Source organism: Lissotriton helveticus, chromosome 7, assembly GCF_964261635.1.
Source record: "Lissotriton helveticus chromosome 7, aLisHel1.1, whole genome shotgun sequence".
NCBI classification, from domain to species: Eukaryota; Metazoa; Chordata; class Amphibia; order Caudata; family Salamandridae; genus Lissotriton; species Lissotriton helveticus.
The window spans coordinates 1,481,129,978-1,481,150,503 of record NC_136068.1 but is presented as its reverse complement, the minus strand read 5'-3'; the positions used below and the strand labels follow the sequence as shown (position 1 = coordinate 1,481,150,503).

The 20,526-nt window shown below is 50.7% G+C and overlaps 1 protein-coding gene across 3 annotated transcripts in view; it reads right to left on the bottom strand.

Moving 5' to 3' along the window:
• LOC144770399 (uncharacterized) overlaps positions 1-20,526 on the bottom strand; it is a 643,183-nt gene that overhangs the window by 244,104 nt on the left and 378,553 nt on the right. For all 3 annotated transcript variants that reach the window (XM_078654899.1, XM_078654900.1, XM_078654898.1), the window contains exons 8-9: positions 15,258-15,321; positions 13,939-14,037 (exon numbers count right to left, since the gene is read on the bottom strand). In XM_078654899.1, the coding sequence (XP_078511025.1) occupies positions 13,939-14,037; positions 15,258-15,321 (163 nt within the window). The remainder of the gene's footprint in view (positions 1-13,938; positions 14,038-15,257; positions 15,322-20,526) is intronic.

The following is a 20,526-nucleotide window of genomic DNA, read 5'->3' as shown; positions in this document are numbered from 1 at the left end:
TGACACCAGCAGTGCCCCTCTTCTCCCTCTTCTCCAGTGTGTGACACCAGCACTGTCCCTCTTCTCCAGTGTGTGATACCAGCACTGTCCCTCTTCTCCAGTGTGTGATACCAGCACTGTCCCTCTTCTCCAGTGTGTGATACCAGCACTGTCCCTTTTCTTCAGTGTGACACACCACCAGTGTCCCTCTTCTCCAGTGTGTGACACCAGCACTGTCCCTTTTCTCCAGTGTGTGACACCAGCAGTGCCCCTCTTCTCCAGTGTGTGACACCAGCACTGTCCCTCTTCTCCAATGTGTGATACCAGCACTGTCCCTCTTCTCCAGTGTGTGATACCAGCACTGTCCCTCTTCTCCAGTGTGTGATACCAGTACTGTCCCTCTTCTTCAGTGTGACACACCAGCAGTGTCCCTCTTCTCCAGTGTGTGACACCAGCAGTGCCCCTCTTCTCCAGTGTGTGACACCAGCACTGTCCCTCTTCTCCAGTGTGTGATACCAGCACTGTCCCTCTTCTCCAGTGTGTGACACCAGTACTGTCCCTCTTCTTCAGTGTGACACACCAGCAGTGTCCCTCTTCTCCAGTGTGTGACACCAGCAGTGCCCCTCTTCTCCCTTTTCTCCAGTGTGTGATACCAGCACTGTCCCTCTTCTCCAGTGTGTGACACCAGTACTGTCCCTCTTCTTCAGTGACACACACCAGCAGTGTCCCTCTTCTCCAGTGTGTGACACTAGCAGTGCCCCTCTTCTCCAGTGTGTGACACCAGCACTGTCCCTCTTCTCCAGTGTGTGATACCAGCACTGTCCCTCTTCTCCAGTGTGTGACACCAGTACTGTCCCTCTTCTTCAGTGTGACACACCAGCAGTGTCCCTCTTCTCCAGTGTGGGACACCAGTACTGTCCCTCTTCTTCAGTGTGACACACCAGCAGTGTCCCTCTTCTCCAGTGTGTGACACCAGCACTGTCCCTCTTCTCCAGTGTGTGACACCAGCACTGTCCCTCTTCTCCAATGTGTAACACCAGCAGTGTCCCTCTTCTCCAGTGTGTGACACAAGCACTGTCCCTCTTCTCCAGTGTGTGACACCAGCAGTGTCCCTCTTCTCCAGTGTGTGACACCAGCACTGTCCCTCTTCTCCAGTGTGTGACACCAGCAGTGTCCCTCTTCTCCAGTGTGTGACACCAGGACTGTCTCTTTACTCCAGTGTGTGACACCAGCACTGCCCCTTTACTCCAGTGTATGACACCAGCACTGTCCCTTTACTCCAGTGTGCGACACCAGCACTGTCACTTTACTCCAGTGTGCGACACCAGCACTGTCCCTTTACTCCAGTGTGTGACACCAGCACTGTCCCTTTACTCCAGTGTGCGACACCAGCACAGCCCCTTTACTCCAGTGTGCGACACCAGCACTGTCCCTTTACTCCAGTGTGTGACAGCAGGACTGTCCCTCTTCTCCAGTGTGTGACACCAGGACTGTCCCTCTTCTCCAGTGTGTGACACCAGCACTGTCCCTCTTCTCCAGTGTGTGATACCAGCAGTGTCCCTCTTCTCCAGTGTGTTCCACCAGCACTGTCCCTTTACTCCAGTGTGCGACACCAGAACTGTCCCTCTTCTCCAGTGTGTGACACTAGGACTGTCCCTCTTCTCCAGTGTGTGAAACCAGCACTGCCCCTCTTCTCCAGTGTGTGATACCAGCAGTGTCCCTCTTCTCCAGTGTGTGACACCAGCACTGTCCCTTTACTCCAGTGTGAGACACCAGCACTGTCCCTTTACTCCAGTGTATGACACTAGCACTGTCCCTTTACTCCAGTGTGCAACACCAGAACTGTCCCTCTTCTCCAGTGTGTGACACCAGGACTGTCCCTCTTCTCCAGTGTGTGACACCAGCACTGTCCCTCTTCTCCAGTGTGTGACACCAGCAGTGTCCCTCTTCTTCAGTGTGACAAACCAGCAGTGTCCCTCTTCTCCAGTGTGTGACACCAGCAGTACCCCTCTTCTCCAGTGTGTGATACCAGCACTGTCCCTCTTCTCCAGTGTGTGACACCAGCACTGTCCCTCTTCTCCAATGTGTGACACCAGCACTGTCCATCTTCTCCAGTGTGTGACACCAGGACTGTCCCTCTTCTTCAGTGTGACACACCAGCAGTGTCCCTCTTCTCCAGTGTGTGACACCAGCAGTGCCCCTCTTCTCCAGTGTGTGACACCAGCAGTGTCCCTCTTCTCCAGTGTGTGACACCAGCAGTGCCCCTCTTCTCCCTCTTCTCCAGTGTGTAACACCAGCAGTGTCCCTCTTCTCCAGTGTGTGATACCAGCACTGTCCCTCTTCTCCAGTGTGTGATACCAGCACTGTCCCTCTTCTCCAGTGTGTGATACCAGCAGTGTCGCTCTTCTCCAGTGTGTGATACCAGTACTGTCCCTCTTCTTCAGTGTGACGCACCAGCAGTGTCCCTCTTCTCCAGTGTGTGACACCAGCAGTGCCCCTCTTCTCCAGTGTGTGACACCAACACTGTCCCTTTTCTCCAGTGTGTGACACCAGCAGTGCCCCTCTTCTCCCTCTTCTCCAGTGTGTGACACCAGCACTGTCCCTCTTCTCCAGTGTGTGATACCAGCACTGTCCCTCTTCTCCAGTGTGTGATACCAGCACTGTCCCTCTTCTCCAGTGTGTGATACCAGTACTGTCCCTTTTCTTCAGTGTGACACACCACCAGTGTCCCTCTTCTCCAGTGTGTGACACCAGCACTGTCCATTTTCTCCAGTGTGCGACACCAGCACTGTCCCTTTACTCCAGTGTGTGACAGCAGGACTGTCCCTCTTCTCCAGTGTGTGACACCAGGACTGTCCCTCTTCTCCAGTGTGTGACACCAGCACTGTCCCTCTTCTCCAGTGTGTGATACCAGCAGTGTCCCTCTTCTCCAGTGTGTTCCACCAGCACTGTCCCTTTACTTCAGTGTGCGACACCAGAACTGTCCCTCTTCTCCAGTGTGTGACACCAGGACTGTCCCTCTTCTCCAGTGTGTGACACCAGCACTGCCCCTCTTCTCCAGTGTGTGATACCAGCAGTGTCCCTCTTCTCCAGTGTGTGACACCAGTACTGTCCCTCTTCTTCAGTGTGACACACCAGCAGTGTCCCTCTTCTCCAGTGTGTGACACCAGCAGTGCCCCTCTTCTCCCTTTTCTCCAGTGTGTGATACCAGCACTGTCCCTCTTCTCCAGTGTGTGACACCAGTACTGTCCCTCTTCTTCAGTGTGACACACCAGCAGTGTCCCTCTTCTCCAGTGTGTGACACTAGCAGTGCCCCTCTTCTCCAGTGTGTGACACCAGCACTGTCCCTCTTCTCCAGTGTGTGATACCAGCACTGTCCCTCTTCTCCAGTGTGTGACACCAGTACTGTCCCTCTTCTTCAGTGTGACACACCAGCAGTGTCCCTCTTCTCCAGTGTGGGACACCAGTACTGTCCCTCTTCTTCAGTGTGACACACCAGCAGTGTCCCTCTTCTCCAGTGTGTGACACCAGCACTGTCCCTCTTCTCCAGTGTGTGACACCAGCACTGTCCCTCTTCTCCAATGTGTAACACCAGCAGTGTCCCTCTTCTCCAGTGTGTGACACAAGCACTGTCCCTCTTCTCCAGTGTGTGACACCAGCAGTGTCCCTCTTCTCCAGTGTGTGACACCAGCACTGTCCCTCTTCTCCAGTGTGTGACACCAGCAGTGTCCCTCTTCTCCAGTGTGTGACACCAGGACTGTCTCTTTACTCCAGTGTGTGACACCAGCACTGCCCCTTTACTCCAGTGTATGACACCAGCACTGTCCCTTTACTCCAGTGTGCGACACCAGCACTGTCACTTTACTCCAGTGTGCGACACCAGCACTGTCCCTTTACTCCAGTGTGTGACACCAGCACTGTCCCTTTACTCCAGTGTGCGACACCAGCACAGTCCCTTTACTCCAGTGTGCGACACCAGCACTGTCCCTTTACTCCAGTGTGTGACAGCAGGACTGTCCCTCTTCTCCAGTGTGTGACACAAGGACTGTCCCTCTTCTCCAGTGTGTGACACCAGCACTGTCCCTCTTCTCCAGTGTGTGATACCAGCAGTGTCCCTCTTCTCCAGTGTGTTCCACCAGCACTGTCCCTTTACTCCAGTGTGCGACACCAGAACTGTCCCTCTTCTCCAGTGTGTGACACCAGGACTGTCCCTCTTCTCCAGTGTGTGACACCAGCACTGCCCCTCTTCTCCAGTGTGTGATACCAGCAGTGTCCCTCTTCTCCAGTGTGTGACACCAGCACTGTCCCTTTACTCCAGTGTGAGACACCAGCACTGTCCCTTTACTCCAGTGTATGACACCAGCACTGTCCCTTTACTCCAGTGTGCAACACCAGAACTGTCCCTCTTCTCCAGTGTGTGACACCAGGACTGTCCCTCTTCTCCAGTGTGTGACACCAGCACTGTCCCTCTTCTCCAGTGTGTGACACCAGCAGTGTCCCTCTTCTTCAGTGTGACAAACCAGCAGTGTCCCTCTTCTCCAGTGTGTGACACCAGCAGTGCCCCTCTTCTCCAGTGTGTGATACCAGCACTGTCCCTCTTCTCCAGTGTGTGACACCAGCACTGTCCCTCTTCTCCAATGTGTGACACCAGCACTGTCCATCTTCTCCAGTGTGTGACACCAGGACTGTCCCTCTTCTTCAGTGTGACACACCAGCAGTGTCCCTCTTCTCCAGTGTGTGACACCAGCAGTGCCCCTCTTCTCCAGTGTGTGACACCAGCAGTGTCCCTCTTCTCCAGTGTGTGACACCAGCAGTGCCCCTCTTCTCCCTCTTCTCCAGTGTGTGACACCAGCACTGTCCCTCTTCTCCAGTGTGTGATACCAGCACTGTCCCTCTTCTCCAGTGTGTGATACCAGCACTGTCCCTCTTCTCCAGTGTGTGATACCAGCAGTGTCGCTCTTCTCCAGTGTGTGATACCAGTACTGTCCCTCTTCTTCAGTGTGACGCACCAGCAGTGTCCCTCTTCTCCAGTGTGTGACACCAGCAGTGCCCCTCTTCTTCAGTGTGTGACACCAACACTGTCCCTTTTCTCCAGTGTGTGACACCAGCAGTGCCCCTCTTCTCCCTCTTCTCCAGTGTGTGACACCAGCACTGTCCCTCTTCTCCAGTGTGTGATACCAGCACTGTCCCTCTTCTCCAGTGTGTGATACCAGCACTGTCCCTCTTCTCCAGTGTGTGATACCAGTACTGTCCCTTTTCTTCAGTGTGACACACCACCAGTGTCCCTCTTCTCCAGTGTGTGACACCAGCACTGTCCATTTTCTCCAGTGTGCGACACCAGCACTGTCCCTTTACTCCAGTGTGTGACAGCAGGACTGTCCCTCTTCTCCAGTGTGTGACACCAGGACTGTCCCTCTTCTCCAGTGTGTGATACCAGCAGTGTCCCTCTTCTCCAGTGTGTTCCACCAGCACTGTCCCTTTACTCCAGTGTGCGACACCAGAACTGTCCCTCTTCTCCAGTGCGTGACACCAGGACTGTCCCTCTTCTCCAGTGTGTGACACCAGCACTGCCCCTCTTCTCCAGTGTGTGATACCAGCAGTGTCCCTCTTCTCCAGTGTGTGACACCAGCACTGTCCCTTTACTCCAGTGTGAGACAGCAGCACTGTCCCTTTACTCCAGTGTATGACACCAGCACTGTCCCTTTACTCCAGTGTGCAACACCAGAACTGTCCCTCTTCTCCAGTGTGTGACACCAGGACTGTCCCTCTTCTCCAGTGTGACACACCAGCAGTGTCCCTCTTCTCCAGTGTGTGACACCAGCACTGTCCCTCTTCTCCAGTGTGTGACACCAGCAGTGTCCCTCTTCTTCAGTGTGACAAACCAGCAGTGTCCCTCTTCTCCAGTGTGTGACACCAGCAGTGCCCCTCTTCTCCAGTGTGTGATACCAGCACTGTCCCTCTTCTCCAGTGTGTGACACCAGCACTGTCCCTCTTCTCCAATGTGTGACACCAGCACTGTCCATCTTCTCCAGTGTGTGACACCAGGACTGTCCCTCTTCTTCAGTGTGACACACCAGCAGTGTCCCTCTTCTCCAGTGTGTGACACCAGCAGTGCCCCTCTTCTCCAGTGTGTGACACCAGCAGTGTCCCTCTTCTCCAGTGTGTGACACCAGCAGTGCCCCTCTTCTCCCTCTTCTCCAGTGTGTGACAGCAGCACTGTCCCTCTTCTCCAGTGTGTGATACCAGCACTGTCCCTCTTCTCCAGTGTGTGATACCAGCACTGTCCCTCTTCTCCAGTGTGTGATACCAGCAGTGTCCCTCTTCTCCAGTGTGTGATACCAGCACTGTCCCTCTTCTCCAGTGTGACGCACCAGCAGTGTCCCTCTTCTCCAGTGTGTGACACCAGCAGTGCCCCTCTTCTCCAGTGTGTGACACCAACACTGTCCCTTTTCTCCAGTGTGTGACACCAGCAGTGCCCCTCTTCTCCCTCTTCTCCAGTGTGTGACACCAGCACTGTCCCTCTTCTCCAGTGTGTGATACCAGCACTGTCCCTCTTCTCCAGTGTGTGATACCAGCACTGTCCCTCTTCTCCAGTGTGTGATACCAGTACTGTCCCTTTTCTTCAGTGTGACACACCACCAGTGTCCCTCTTCTCCAGTGTGTGACACCAGCACTGTCCATTTTCTCCAGTGTGTGACACCAGCAGTGCCCCTCTTCTCCAGTGTGTGACACCAGCACTGTCCCTCTTCTCCAATGTGTTATACCAGCACTGTCCCTCTTCTCCAGTGTGTGATACCAGCACTGTCCCTCTTCTCCAGTGTGTGATACCAGTACTGTCCCTCTTCTTCAGTGTGACACACCAGCAGTGTCCCTCTTCTCCAGTGTGTGACACCAGCAGTGCCCCTCTTCTCCAGTGTGTAACACCAGCACTGTCCCTCTTCTCCAGTGTGTGATACCAGCACTGTCCCTCTTCTCCAGTGTGTGACACCAGTACTGTCCCTCTTATTCAGTGTGACACACCAGCAGTGTCCCTCTTCTCCAGTGTGTGACACCAGCAGTGCCCCTCTTCTCCCTTTTCTCCAGTGTGTGACACCAGGACTGTCCCTCTTCTCCAATGTGTGACACCAGCAGTGTCCCTCTTCTCCAGTGTGTGACACCAGCACTGTCCCTCTTCTCCAGTGTGTGACACCAGCACTGTCCCTCTTCTCCAATGTGTAACACCAGCAGTGTCCCTCTTCTCCAGTGTGTGACACCAGCACTGTCCCTCTTCTCCGGTGTGTGACACCAGCAGTGTCCCTCTTCTCTGGTGTGTGACACCAGCACTGTCCCTCTTCTCCAGTGTGTGACACCAGCAGTGTCCCTCTTCTCCAGTGTGTGACACCAGGACTGTCTCTTTACTCCAGTGTGTGACACCAGCACTGTCCCTTTACTCCAGTGTGCGACACCAGCACTGTCACTTTACTCCAGTGTGCGACACCAGCACTGTCCCTTTACTCCAATGTGCGACACCAGCACTGTCCCTTTACTCCAGTGTGCGACACCAGCACAGTCCCTTTACTCCAGTGTGCGACACCAGCACTGTCCCTTTACTCCAGTGTGCGACAGCAGGACTGTCCCTCTTCTCCAGTGTGTGACACCAGGACTGTCCCTCTTCTCCAGTGTGTGACACCAGCACTGTCCCTCTTCTCCAGTGTGTGACACCAGCACTGTCCCTCTTCTCCAGTGTGTGATACCAGCAGTGTCCCTCTTCTCCAGTGTGTTCCACCAGCACTGTCCCTTTACTCCAGTGTGCGACACCAGCACTGTCCCTTTACTCCAGTGTATGACACCAGCACTGACCCTTTACTCCAGTGTGAGACACCAGAACTGTCCCTCTTCTCCAGTGTGTGACACCAGGACTGTCCCTCTTCTCCAGTGTGTGACACCAGCACTGCCCCTCTTCTCCAGTGTGTGATACCAGCAGTGTCCCTCTTCTCCAGTGTGTGACACCAGCACTGTCCCTTTACTCCAGTGTGAGACACCAGCACTGTCCCTTTACTCCAGTGTATGACACCAGCACTGTCCCTTTACTCCAGTGTGCAACACCAGAACTGTCCCTCTTCTCCAGTGTGTGACACCAGGACTGTCCCTCTTCTCCAGTGTGTGACACCAGCACTGTCCCTCTTCTCCATTGTGTGACACCAGCACTGTCCCTCTTCTCCAGTGTGTGACACCAGGACTTTCCCTCTTCTCCAGTGTGTGACACCAGCAGTGTCCCTCTTATCCAATGTGTGACACCAGCAGTGCCCCTCTTCTCCAATGCGTGATACCAGCACTGTCCATCTTCTCCAGTGTGTAATACCAGCAGGGTCCCTCTTCTCCAGTGTGTGACACCAGCACTGTCCCTCTTCTCCAGTGTGTGACACCAGCACTGTCCCTCTTCTCCAGTGTGTGACACCAGCACTGTCCCTCTTCTCTAGTGTGTGACACCAGCAGTGCCCCTCTTTTCCAGTGTGTGACACCAGCAGTGTCCCTCTTCTCCAGTGTGTGACACCAGGACTGTCCCTCTTCTCCAGTGTGTGACACCAGCAGTGTCCCTCTTCTCCAGTGTGTAATACCAGCACTGTCCCTCTTCTCCAGTGTGTGACACCAGCACTGTCCCTCTTCTCCCTCTTCTCCAGTGTGTGACACCAGCAGTGCCCCTCTTCTCCAGTGTGACACCAGCACTGTCCCTCTTCTCCAGTGTGTGATACCAGCACTGTCCCTCTTCTCCAGTGTGTGACACCAGCACTGTCCCTTTTCTCCAGTGTGTGACACCAGCAGTGCCCCTCTTCTCCCTCTTCTCCAGTGTGTGACACCAGCACTGTCCCTCTTCTCCATTGTGTGATGCCAGCACTGCCCCTCTTCTCCAGTGTGTGATACCAGCACTGTCCCTCTTCTCCAGTGTGTGATACCAGTACTGTCCCTCTTCTTCAGTGTGACACACCAGCAGTGTCCCTCTTCTCCAGTGTGTGACACCAGCAGTGCCCCTCTTCTCCATTTTCTCCAGTGTGTGACACCAGGACTGTCCCTCTTTTCCAGTGTGTGACACAAGCAGTGTCCCTCTTCCCCAGTGTGTGATACCAGCACTGTCCCTCTTCTCCAGTGTGTGACACCAGCAGTGTCCCTCTTCTCCAGTGTGTGACACCAGCACTGTCCCTCTTCTCCAGTGTGTGATACCAGCACTGTCCCTCTTCTCCAGTGTGTGATACCAGCACTGTCCCTCTTCTCCAGTGTGACACCAGAAGTGTCCCTCTTCTCCAGTGTGTGACACCAGCAGTGCCCCTCTTCTCCAGTGTGTGATACCAGCAGTGTCCATCTTCTCCAGTGTGTGACACCAGCAGTGCCCCTCTTCTCTAGTGTGTGATACCAGCAGTGTCCCTCTTCTACAGTGTGTGACACCAGCAATGTCCCTCTTCTCCAGTGTGTAACACCAGCAGTGTCCCTCTTCTCCAGTGCATGATACCAGCACTGTCCCTCTTCTCCAGTGTGTGATACCAGCACTGTCCCTCTCCTCCAGTGTGCGATACCAGCACTGTCCCTCTTCTCCAGTGTGTAAAACCAGCACTGTCCCTCTTCTCCAGTGTGTGACACCAGCACTGTCCCTCTTCTCCAATGTGTGACACCAGCAGTGCCCCTCTTCTCGAGTGTGTGACACCAGCACTGTCCATTTTTTCAGGTGCGTGATACCAGCACTGTCCCTCTTCTCCAGTGTGTGATACCAACACTGTCCCTCTTCTCCAGTGTGATCCTCCAGTGTGTGACACCAGCACTGTCCCTCTTCTCCAGTGCGTGATACCAGCACTTTCCCTCTTCTCCAGTGTGTGATACCAGCACTGTCTCTCTTCTCCAGTGTGTGACACTAGCACTGTCCCTCTTCTCCAGTGTGTGACAGCAGCACTGTCCCTCGTCTCTAGTGTGTGATACCAGGAGTGTCCCTCTTCTACAGTGTGTGATGCCAGCACTGTCCCTCTTCTCCAGTGTGTGACACCAGCACTGTCCCTCTTCTCCAGTGTGTGACACCAGAACTGTCCCTCTTCTCCAGTGTGTGACACCAGCACTGTCCCCCTTCTCCAGTGCGTGATACCAGCACTGTCCCTCTTCTCCAGTGTGTGACACCAGCAGTGCCCCTCTTCTCCAGTGTGTGACACCAGCACTGTCCCTCTTCTCCAGTGCGTGATACCAGCACTGTCCCTCTTCTCCAGTGTGTGATACCAGCACTGTCCCTCTTCTCCAGTGTGTGATACCAGCACTGTCCCTCTTCTCCAGTGCGTGATACTAGCACTGTCCCTCTTCTCCAGTGTGTGATACCAGCACTGTCCCTCTTCTCCAATGTGTGACACCAACAGCGCCCCTCTTCTCCCTCTTCTCCAGTGTGTGACACCAGCACTGTCCCTCTTCTCCAGTGTGTGACACCAGCACTGTCCCTCTTCTCCAGTGTGTGACACCAGCACTGTCCCTCTTCTCCAGTGTGTGATACCAGCACTGTCCCTCTTCTCCAGTGTGTGATACCAGCAGTGTCCCTCTTCTCCAGTGTGTGATACCAGCAGTGTCCCTCTTCTCCAGTGTGTGATACCAGCAGTGTCCCTCTTCTCCAGTGTGTGACACCAGCTCTGTCCCTCTTCTCCAGTGTGTGACACCAGCACTGTCCCTCTTCTCCAGTGTGTGATACCAGCACTGTCCCTCTTCTTCAGTGTGTGATACCAGCACTGTCCCTCTTTTCCAGGTGTGACACCAGCACTGTCCCTCGTCTCTAGTGTCTGATACCAGGCATGACCCTGTTCTACAGTGTGTGATGCCAGCACTGTCCCTCTTCTCCAGTGTGCGATACCAGCACTGTCCCTCTTCTCGAGAGTGTGATACCAGCACTGTCTCTCTTCTCCAGTGTGTGACACTAGCACTGTCCCTCTTCTCCAGTGTGTGACACCAGCACTATCCCTCGTCTCTAGTGCGTGATACCAGGAGTGTCCCTCTTCTACAGTGTGTGATGCCAGCACTGTCCCTCTTCTCCAGTGTGTGATGCCAGCACTGTCCCTCTTCTCCAGTGTGTGACACCAGCACTGTCCCTCTTCTCCAGTGTGTGACACCAGCACTGTCCCTCTTCTCCAATGTGTGACACCAACAGCGCCCCTCTTCTCCCTCTTCTCCAGTGTGTGACACCAGCACTGTCCCTCTTCTCCAGTGTGTGACACCAGCACTGTCCCTCTTCTCCAGTGTGTGACACCAGCACTGTCCCTCTTCTCCAGTGCGTGACACCAGCACTGTCCCTCTTCTCCAATGTGTGACAGCAGCAGTGCCCCTCTTCTTCAGTGTGTGACACCAGCACTGTCCCTCTTCTCCAGTGTGTGATACCAGCAGTGTCCCTCTTCTCCAGTGTGTGATACCAGCAGTGTCCCTCTTCTCCAGTGTGTGACACCAGCTCTGTCCCTCTTCTCCAGTGTGTGACACCAGCACTGTCCCTCTTCTCCAGTGTGTGACAGCAGCACTGTCCCTCTTCTCCAATGTGTGACACCAGCAGTGCCCCTCTTTTCCAGTGTGTGACAACAGCACTGTCCCTCTTCTCCAGTGTGTGATACCAGCACTATCCCTCTTCACTAGTGTGTGATACCAGCACTGTCCCTCTTCTCCAGGTGTGACACCAGCACTGTCCCTCGTCTCTAGTGTGTGATACCAGGAGTGTCCCTCTTCTCCAGTGTGCGATGCCAGCACTGTCCCTCTTCTCCAGTGTGCGATACCAGCACTGTCCCTCTTCTCGAGAGTGTGATACCAGCAATGTCTCTCTTCTCCAGTGTGTGACACTAGCACTGTCCCTCTTCTCCAGTGTGTGACACAAGCACTGTCCCTCTTCTCCAGTGTGTGACACCAGCACTGTCCCTCTTCTTCAGTGCGTGATACCAGCACTGTCCCTCTTCTCCAATGTGTGACAGCAGCAGTGCCCCTCTTCTCCAGTGTGTGACACCAGCACTGTCCCTCTTCTCCAGTGTGTGATACCAGCAGTGTCCCTCTTCTCCAGTGTGTGATACCAGCAGTGTCCCTCTTCTCCAGTGTGTGACACCAGCTCTGTCCCTCTTCTCCAGTGTGTGACACCAGCACTGTCCCTCTTCTCTAGTGTGTGACAGCAGCACTGTCCCTCTTCTCCAATGTGTGACACCAGCAGTGCCCCTCTTTTTCAGTGTGTGACAACAGCACTGTCCCTCTTCTCCAGTGTGTGATACCAGCACTGTCCCTCTTCTCCAGGTGTGACACCAGCACTGTCCCTCGTCTCTAGTTTGTGATACCAGGAGTGTCCCTCTTCTACAGTGTGTGATGCCAGCACTGTCCCTCTTCTCCAGTGTGCGATACCAGCACTGTCCCTCTTCTCGAGAGTGTGATACCAGCAATGTCTCTCTTCTCCAGTGCGTGACACAAGCACTGTCCCTCGTCTCTAGTGTGTGATACCAGGAGTGTCCCTCTTCTACAGTGTGTGATGCCAGCACTGTCCCTCTTCTCCAGTGTGTGCGATACCATCACTGTCCCTCTTCTCGAGAGTGAGATACCAGCACCGTCTCTCTTCTCCAGTGTGTGACACTAGCAGTGTCCCTCTTCTCCAGTGTGTGACACACCAGCACTGTCCCTCTTCTCCAGTGTGTGACACCAGCACTGTCCCTCTTCTCCAGTGTGTGACACCAGCAGTGTCCCTCTTCTCCAGTGTGTGACACACCAGCACTGTCCCTCTTCTCCAGTGTGTGACACACCAGCACTGTCCCTCTTCTCCAGTGTGACACACCAGCACTGTCCCTCTTCTCCAGTGTGACACACCAGCACTGCCCCTCTTCTCCAGTGTGTGATACCAGCAATGTCCTTCTCCAGTGTGTGAAACCAACACTGTCCCTCTTCTCTAGTGTGTCAGCACGGTCCCTCTTCTCTGCCTCTTTCCCGTGTGTGATACCAGCACTGTCCAGCTCTTGGGGGTAGTACTAACACTGTGCCTCTTTCCCATGTGTGATACTTTTTTTTTTATTTATTTAAAGGGTTTTATATAGTGCTGGCTAGACCCGAAGGTATCAGAGTGCTTTACATAAGGTTCCACATAGTTGCAAACTTACGAGTTACCAAAGATATTTATAAAAACTTTTAAGGAGCATGGAAGAAAAGGAAAATGGAGTGAGGAAGGGGAAGGGGGAAGGGGAAAAAGTGGTAGGGTATATATATATATATACAACAGAGAGACAAAGGGAAAGTATGCCCAAGGTCCGGCTGGGTGGGTGACGACCGAGGGGGAATCCACAGCCCATCTCCTCTTCAGCTAACAGGTAGCTCCACTGGGCCTCGGTCAAATAGCAGAGTCTCCACAGTCGAGGGAAAGTTCAAAAGAGTACATGTCCTGCACATGTACCTCTTTCCCATGTATGATACTAGCAATGTGCCTCTTTCCCATGTGTGATACTAGCACTGTGCCTCTTTCCCATGTGTGATACTAGCACTGTGCCTCTTTCCCATGTGTGATACTAGCACTATGCCTCTTTTCCATGTGTGATACTAGCACTGTGCCTCTTTCCCATGTGCGATACTAGCACTGTGCCTCTTTCTGAGGCAGGATACCAGCACTGTCCATCTCCTGGGTATATTACTAACACTGTGCATCTCTCCCATGTGTGATACCAGCACTGTCTGTCTCTCTCCGTGTAATACCAGAACGTTCCCCTTTCTCCCATGCCGGACACCAGTACCGTCCCACCCTCCATTGTGTAAAACCAGCACTGTCCTTTTTCTCCAGGTGCGACAGTTCCACTCGTCCCAGGTGTAATACTCCCAATTGTCTCCCTCTTTCCATTATGCAGAAACAGGATCTAAGACCTCTTCCTCCTCTGGGGCTGCCAGAAGCAAAGGGGCTCTACAGAGCCACATCTCATGAGCTCTTGTCCTGCAACCAACAGAAATGGGACAGTGTGGGGCACTCACTTTTGACATGCTCTCCCGCTCCGGACAGCATCTGGTAGAAGATGTGGAAGGTCCTCTCGTCTTTGGCTTGGCGAATGGCGCGCGACTTCTCCAGAAGATCTGAACATTGTGTTAAGGAACAAACAGGGGTGTCTTGGAAGAGCCACAGGAGAAGCGGAAGGAAAGGAAGGTTCTTTAAATGGATAACCACCGTCACCCAGACAGCAAAAGGCTTCAGAGGAGCAACCATCATCATTGGATCCACAACAGGCATAATTGGAGTAACCAATGACACAGTGGTGGGAAAAGGTTTCCGAGAGCAACCAATGCCACAAGTACACACAAATAAGCACATTTCAGAGGAACAACCAATGCCTCTTTACCCCGCCTACATACACACAAGATTTCAGACAAACAACCAATGTTCCTTCACCCCACTTGCACACACAAGATTTCAAAGGAACAACCAATGCCCCTTCACCTCGCCTACATACACACAAGATTTCCGACAAACAACCAATGCCCCTTTACCCCGCCTACATACACACAAGATTTCAGACAAACAACCAATGCCCCTTTACCCCACCTACATACACACAAGATTTCAGACAACCAATGTCCCTTCACCCCACTTGCACACACAAGACTTCAAAGGAACAATCAATGTCCCCCTCATTCCAGCTACACACAAGATTTCTGACAAACACGACAAGCCACTGCTCCAAACACCACACCACCATTCAAAAAGTCTTCCGGGGAAGAACTAGAGGCTTCAGGTGGAAACAGGACAGAGTAATACATTTGAAATAAACGATCACCAGACAGGAAGAGGTTTCCCAAGACAGGGAGAGGTCCAGGGGATGAAACTCTTATCTTGACAAAAGGAGTTTCAGCAAACTCACCCAAGCCAGCAAGACCAGAAGAGGTTAAAGAGGAAAACAATCACGAGGACAACCCTTTTCAATCAGGCTAGAAGACACCAAGGCTATCACCCAAAGAGGACAATGTTTCAGGGATCAATTAATAACAGCACCTCCTAACAGACAGAGGCACAAGGAGCACAAGTACCCTCGGCAGGGTGCAGTTTACAGTGACCAGCCAGCATCAGCACAGGAACTACTGTGCTGCATACTGACTTCAGGGGAAAAACAAACTCAAAACTTTTCAATTTCCTGCAAAACACACTGTCCTGATTCAGACCCCAAACTCTAGCGCCAAGATACATCAGGGTGTTTGTTCTCACAAATCAGAATGACACAAATCACAGTCACCAAAACATTTCATTAGACTGTTTACTTCTTCTCATACCACCATCTTGACGGACAGCGCACTAAGGATACAGGTCTCAATGTTTGCTCCAACGATGTAACCAGCGACATCAAAATTAATGCGGATGAATTTCCCCTGAAAGACAAACAGAGGGGGAAACTGTGTTTAGAAGTTCAACTGTGCCATGTGTTGACCACTAGAGGTTTTTACTTTTTCTGTGCCTCCATTTTGTCCTCACGAGGGTTCCGGGCCTAGTGAATGTTCCCAGAATTCTACCTAATAAGTATAAATGACTAGGCTGTTAACCTGCCCCTCTAGGGGTGGTGTGCAACCTTTAGACCGGGATCTGTTACAGGACACAATATAGCTTAGTATAACCGTTCATTCCACTTAATATTAAAAAAAATAAGACACACATGTAGAAGATGCTGATATGCGTCCTCTTTTTCAAATTCCTTACATAAAAGACAATATCTTCAAATGTTTAACTTTGAAATTACACACAAGTGAAACTATTCTCTCCACTAGTAATGTATTAATAACAGAGAAAGAAAGCATAAAGTGCTCAGAAGTGCCCAGACGTCCCTGTCTCAACAGCAAAGTTTATTTTGCTAGAATCTCAATTTCTATCTCTCCAAGTATTACTTGGAATGAGAGTTGTCGAAGGCGAATTAAATGGAAAATCCAATGACCATCGAATGGTGCAGTGCCATAAAGGTAAGTATGAAACCGGCCCAGCTTGAATCACCATTATAACTTCCTACAGGATTTTTGTGATTTTACATTCTCAGCATCGCTTAAACTCCAATATCTAGCTTTAACCATTAAGAATCGTAGATAGGTGGAGGTGCTTGCAAGCACTTAAACAAACCGGAAGGATTATAGCCTCTCCAACCCAAATTAAGCAAAAGACATAATTTCAACAAATCTTGAGGAAATAAGACAGAAAGAGCTCCCTCCGCTGCTGTCCATATATCACTCGGCAACATCAACATTGATTTCAAAGCAGCCAGACTAGCGGAGAAAAGAAACAACTGGACTCATACAGCTGGAACTAGTATAGCTTTACAGATGTTTCAAAATTATTTTCATATAAATCCTTCTATCTTATCCAACTCCTGCCCGTCATGCCATATAGTAACATATTATACACAAAACACAGACTTTAGAAGAATGTGTAAAAGCCACAGTTTTTAATGAAGTCTTGAAGAGCTCTCATCATTGCCTAAATTAATTGAATTATTTGGCGTAACTATTTTCAATGTTTGTCTTTTCAAAAGCAAACCTTACCCTACTGGTAAGTACTAAACAATTATGTATTGTTGAGTGGCCAACATGAAAGCCAGTCTGAGAGGGAGAAAATCATTATTGTTTTTCCATTTGTTAGATGTGAGATTATATGGCCTTTGCAAGGACCTAAACCCCTCTGAGCCACCCTTCAACACTCTCCGGACTCAACATATCAAGCAGTCTACAGTTATTCTGCTGTATAGATCTGCATTGTCAGCCCAGAGGTTAAAGATCTATAGTTTCTGAAATGCATAGACTAAGATTGGAGTCAGTCCCGTATAACCATTGGCTTGACTGCGTCAGCCCCCATCTTGATTCATCGAGAGGAATATGCATCTCTCGTCTCACGGGGCTGGTTGTTAGGTTTGTCATTCGACCTAAGAAGTCGATTTACTTCAATGCATGAGGGACTACTGTATGTCTAAAGACTACCATCACTCACCATACCTTTGGTCACATTCATCATCATCATAATCTTAATCCGGCTAAGCTCAAATTCACCATAAAAGATACATACATTATAATACAACATAATTTCATCTTAAAATCAGGACGCATTTAATAAAACATCGAACAATTAAGTCAATGCATACGATGACCCGCCACATACAAGTAAATTTCATATAACACTGCACACAATACTCCTTAGACAATTCGAAATAAAGTGTAGAATAAAAAGACAATCAATTCATATGATAAACAGATTCTAAAATCATCTCTCCATAGCACGCCTGGTAATTAATGAACAACTTGCAGTCCAAAAACAAACATGGTCACTAAGGGATTGCAAAAATACCGTCTGACGAGCTTCATAAAAATGACACCCTTTTAAAATAGGGATTATAATATCTCATCCTATATACGATACTAGGTGTTGAGGAGACAAAGTTGCGGCCACCAGTACCTAGATTTAGCATTTATTTATTTTATTTATTTATTTGCTTGTTAAGCGCGTGACTCAATTCCCGAAGGGATATCTCTGCGCTGTTACTTGCTTTTGGCAGATTACTGTAAGAATAGAGCTGGGGATGGGGAATCAGACAGGCTTAATACAGGGTAAAGAGGTATGTCTTCAGTTTTTTCCTGAACAACTCCAAGGTCCTGGTCTGTTTCAGCTCGGTGGGTAAGGAGTTCCACAGGATTGGTCCTGTGTAGGACAGTGCTCGGCCACCCTGTCTGGCTCTTTTTATCTTTGGGACCTGAAGCAACAGATGGTTGCTGGAGCGGAGAGTGCGTCCCGGGATGTAGGGCAGGAATTTTTCTTTCAGGTACCTGGGGCTGGTACCAAACAGGCATCGATAGATGATGTTACAGACTTTAAACTTGATGCGTTGTTTTATAGGTAGCCAGTGAAGTTGATGGAGAAGAGGGCGGGAAGGCGTTCTGGGGGGGGCATTGAGGGCCAGTCTAGCAGCCGTGTTCTGTACCACCTGTAGTTTGTCTAACTGTTCTACATTAGCTGAGAGATATAGGCCGTTGCAGTAATCCAATCTGCTTATGATGAGGGTCTGAATGAGAGTTTTCCTATGGCTTTCGGGTAGGAAAGGAAAAGCACGTCTCAAAAGCCCCACCACATGGAGGCAGGCACCCGCCACTTGCGTGGTGTGCTCCTTAAGCAGGAGTGCCTGATCTAATTTGACGCCGAGATTTTTTGCTGTTTGTTTAGGGTTGGGTACGGGGCCCAACTCCAGAGGCCACCACTGCGGGGACCAAAGAAGGGTCGCCCCTCCAAACAGCATGACCTCGGTTTTTGATACGTTGCACTGAAGAAAGTTTTTTGACATCCAGCGTGCTACTGCCCTCATCCCATCAGCAAATGAAGACTGAATTGCCGGTGTTAGGGTCTGGAAAGGGAAGAGCAGCTGGGTGTCATCGGCGTACGATACTGGGGTAAATCCAAAAGATCTTATCAGATTAGCTAAAGGGGCCACATAAATGTTAAACAGCGTGGGGCTGAGGCACGAGCCCTGTGGCACTCCTTTTGCTAGTTCTCTCGATGGTGAGGAATGAGAGCCCAGTCTGACGCCTTGTGTTCGGTCTGAGAGGAAGCTATGCAGCCATAACAAGGCTGTGCCTCCCACCCCCACATCTCTCAGTCTTTCAAGTAGGAGATCATGTGATACCGTGTCGAAGGCAGCGGACAGGTCTAACAGCACTAGAATCACCGACTCCCCCCTGTCCAGTGACATCCTGATGTTGTCGGTCACGGAGAGGAGGGCAGATTCAGTGCTGTGGTTGGGCCTGAAACCAGATTGGGATAGGTCCAGGCCCTCCGCTGCCTCGATGTAGTTCGACAGGTGGGTATTTACATGCTTCTCGGTGAGTTTACTGAGATAGGGTAGGAGGGATATGGGTCGCAGATTAGATAAATCCGACCAGGGGAGTGTGGTATTTTTCCTGATTGGATTTACGACTGCTTGTTTCCACTCAGACGGTACCTGCCCTTCGCTGAGGGATTTATTTAGTATAGTTTGTATGAATGGACCTAGGAAGGGGCAGAGAGTGGACATCATTCTTGCAGGTATGAGGTCGTTAGGAGAGCCAGATTTTATGTGGTTTATTAGGGGGGGGAGATCGGTATCAGATATTGGGGGAAAAGTAAGTAGCGATACTGTTCTTTGCTGTGAGGTCGTCCTAGTAGCGCTGACATTGGGGGCATGTCTGCCACTGTTAGTGAGGGTGGCATTCAGGATTTTGTCATAAATTATGTTAATTTTGCTCTCGAAGTACATGGATATCTCTTCGCAGAGTGGCAGAGAAAAATCGTCTGCGCTAGCACATGCAGTTGGTTTCACAAAGGATTCAAGAATTTTATATAATTCCTTCGAGGAGTTGCCTGCCTCTGAAATCTGCTGGGCCAAACTATTCTTGCGGGCTTTTCTGATATTTTTGTAGTATGTGGATTGGGCCTCGGAGAAGGCTATCCTATCTACGTTGAGGTGTGACTTCCTCCACTTCTTTTCCAATCTTCTACACCCTTGCTTCTCACTTCTTAGTACTTCTGTGTACCATTTCTCCTTCTTGTGGGTGGGGAATTGTTTGTGGAGTTTGAGGGGTGCTAGCTTGTCTATTGCCTTTGTTAGAGAACCCTTGAATTTGATTAGGGTATCTTCTACTTTGTCTGTATCAAGGGATGTGGGTATTTCCCAAACCTTCTGTAGTCCTTCTATGGTGACTTTATGCCATTGACGTCGCCATATGGGAGGAAGGGTTTTATGAGGTATCAGTTTATTTTTTGTTGGAAGGTGAAACTCCAGCAGATAGTGATCTGTCCAATCTAACTGAGTGGTGACTATACCAGACATAGTGGAGCAATTAGAAAAAAGTAAATCCAGAAGGATTTCACCCCGAGGTTTTGGAACTGCTAATAAGAGGTGTACTAAATTCATCCTGAACCTTGTAAGCAGAAAGCGGGGAGGATTATCGGTTACCGCAAAAAGCCATCATTTGTAAAACAAATGAATTGGTAGTGATGCCAAAGGGTCGTTCATCTAATGATTTGCAACACAGGAGTGACACTACAGTGTCTCTGGACCACTGATGAACTTCAGCATGCCTAGCAGCTGCCCTGCTCCTGCCACCAGGCGGCTGATGAAATACAAACTCAGTGCACCTGATGGCTTTGGCAAAGCGAATAGGATGGTCTTATAATTCAAAATACAAGCCAGACATATTGGCTTTGCCAATGATTGTTCAAATAAAGACACTAAAAGAAATCCCAACTATGCCTCAGGCAGGGTGATTATCAAACTGATTGCCACTATACACACGGATTTCACAAAATGTGGAAAGCAACAGTGCTATTCAATTCCAGCAATGACAATAAAATAAAACACGAGCCTGCAGGCTTTCCTAAAACCTAAACACTACCAATTACACTGGTCTCTGTAATACTTGTAATGGTGTCAACATTGGTACACAGTTACATAATTTGAGGAGTCGCCTTCAATGCTGTGCAGGTTGGAAGGTGGTCTATTTCAGGTAGGATCCTGCTGGATAGGGCAGGCAGGAGATGCAGCAGAAGGGGGATTATTCCCCATAGCCCACGCT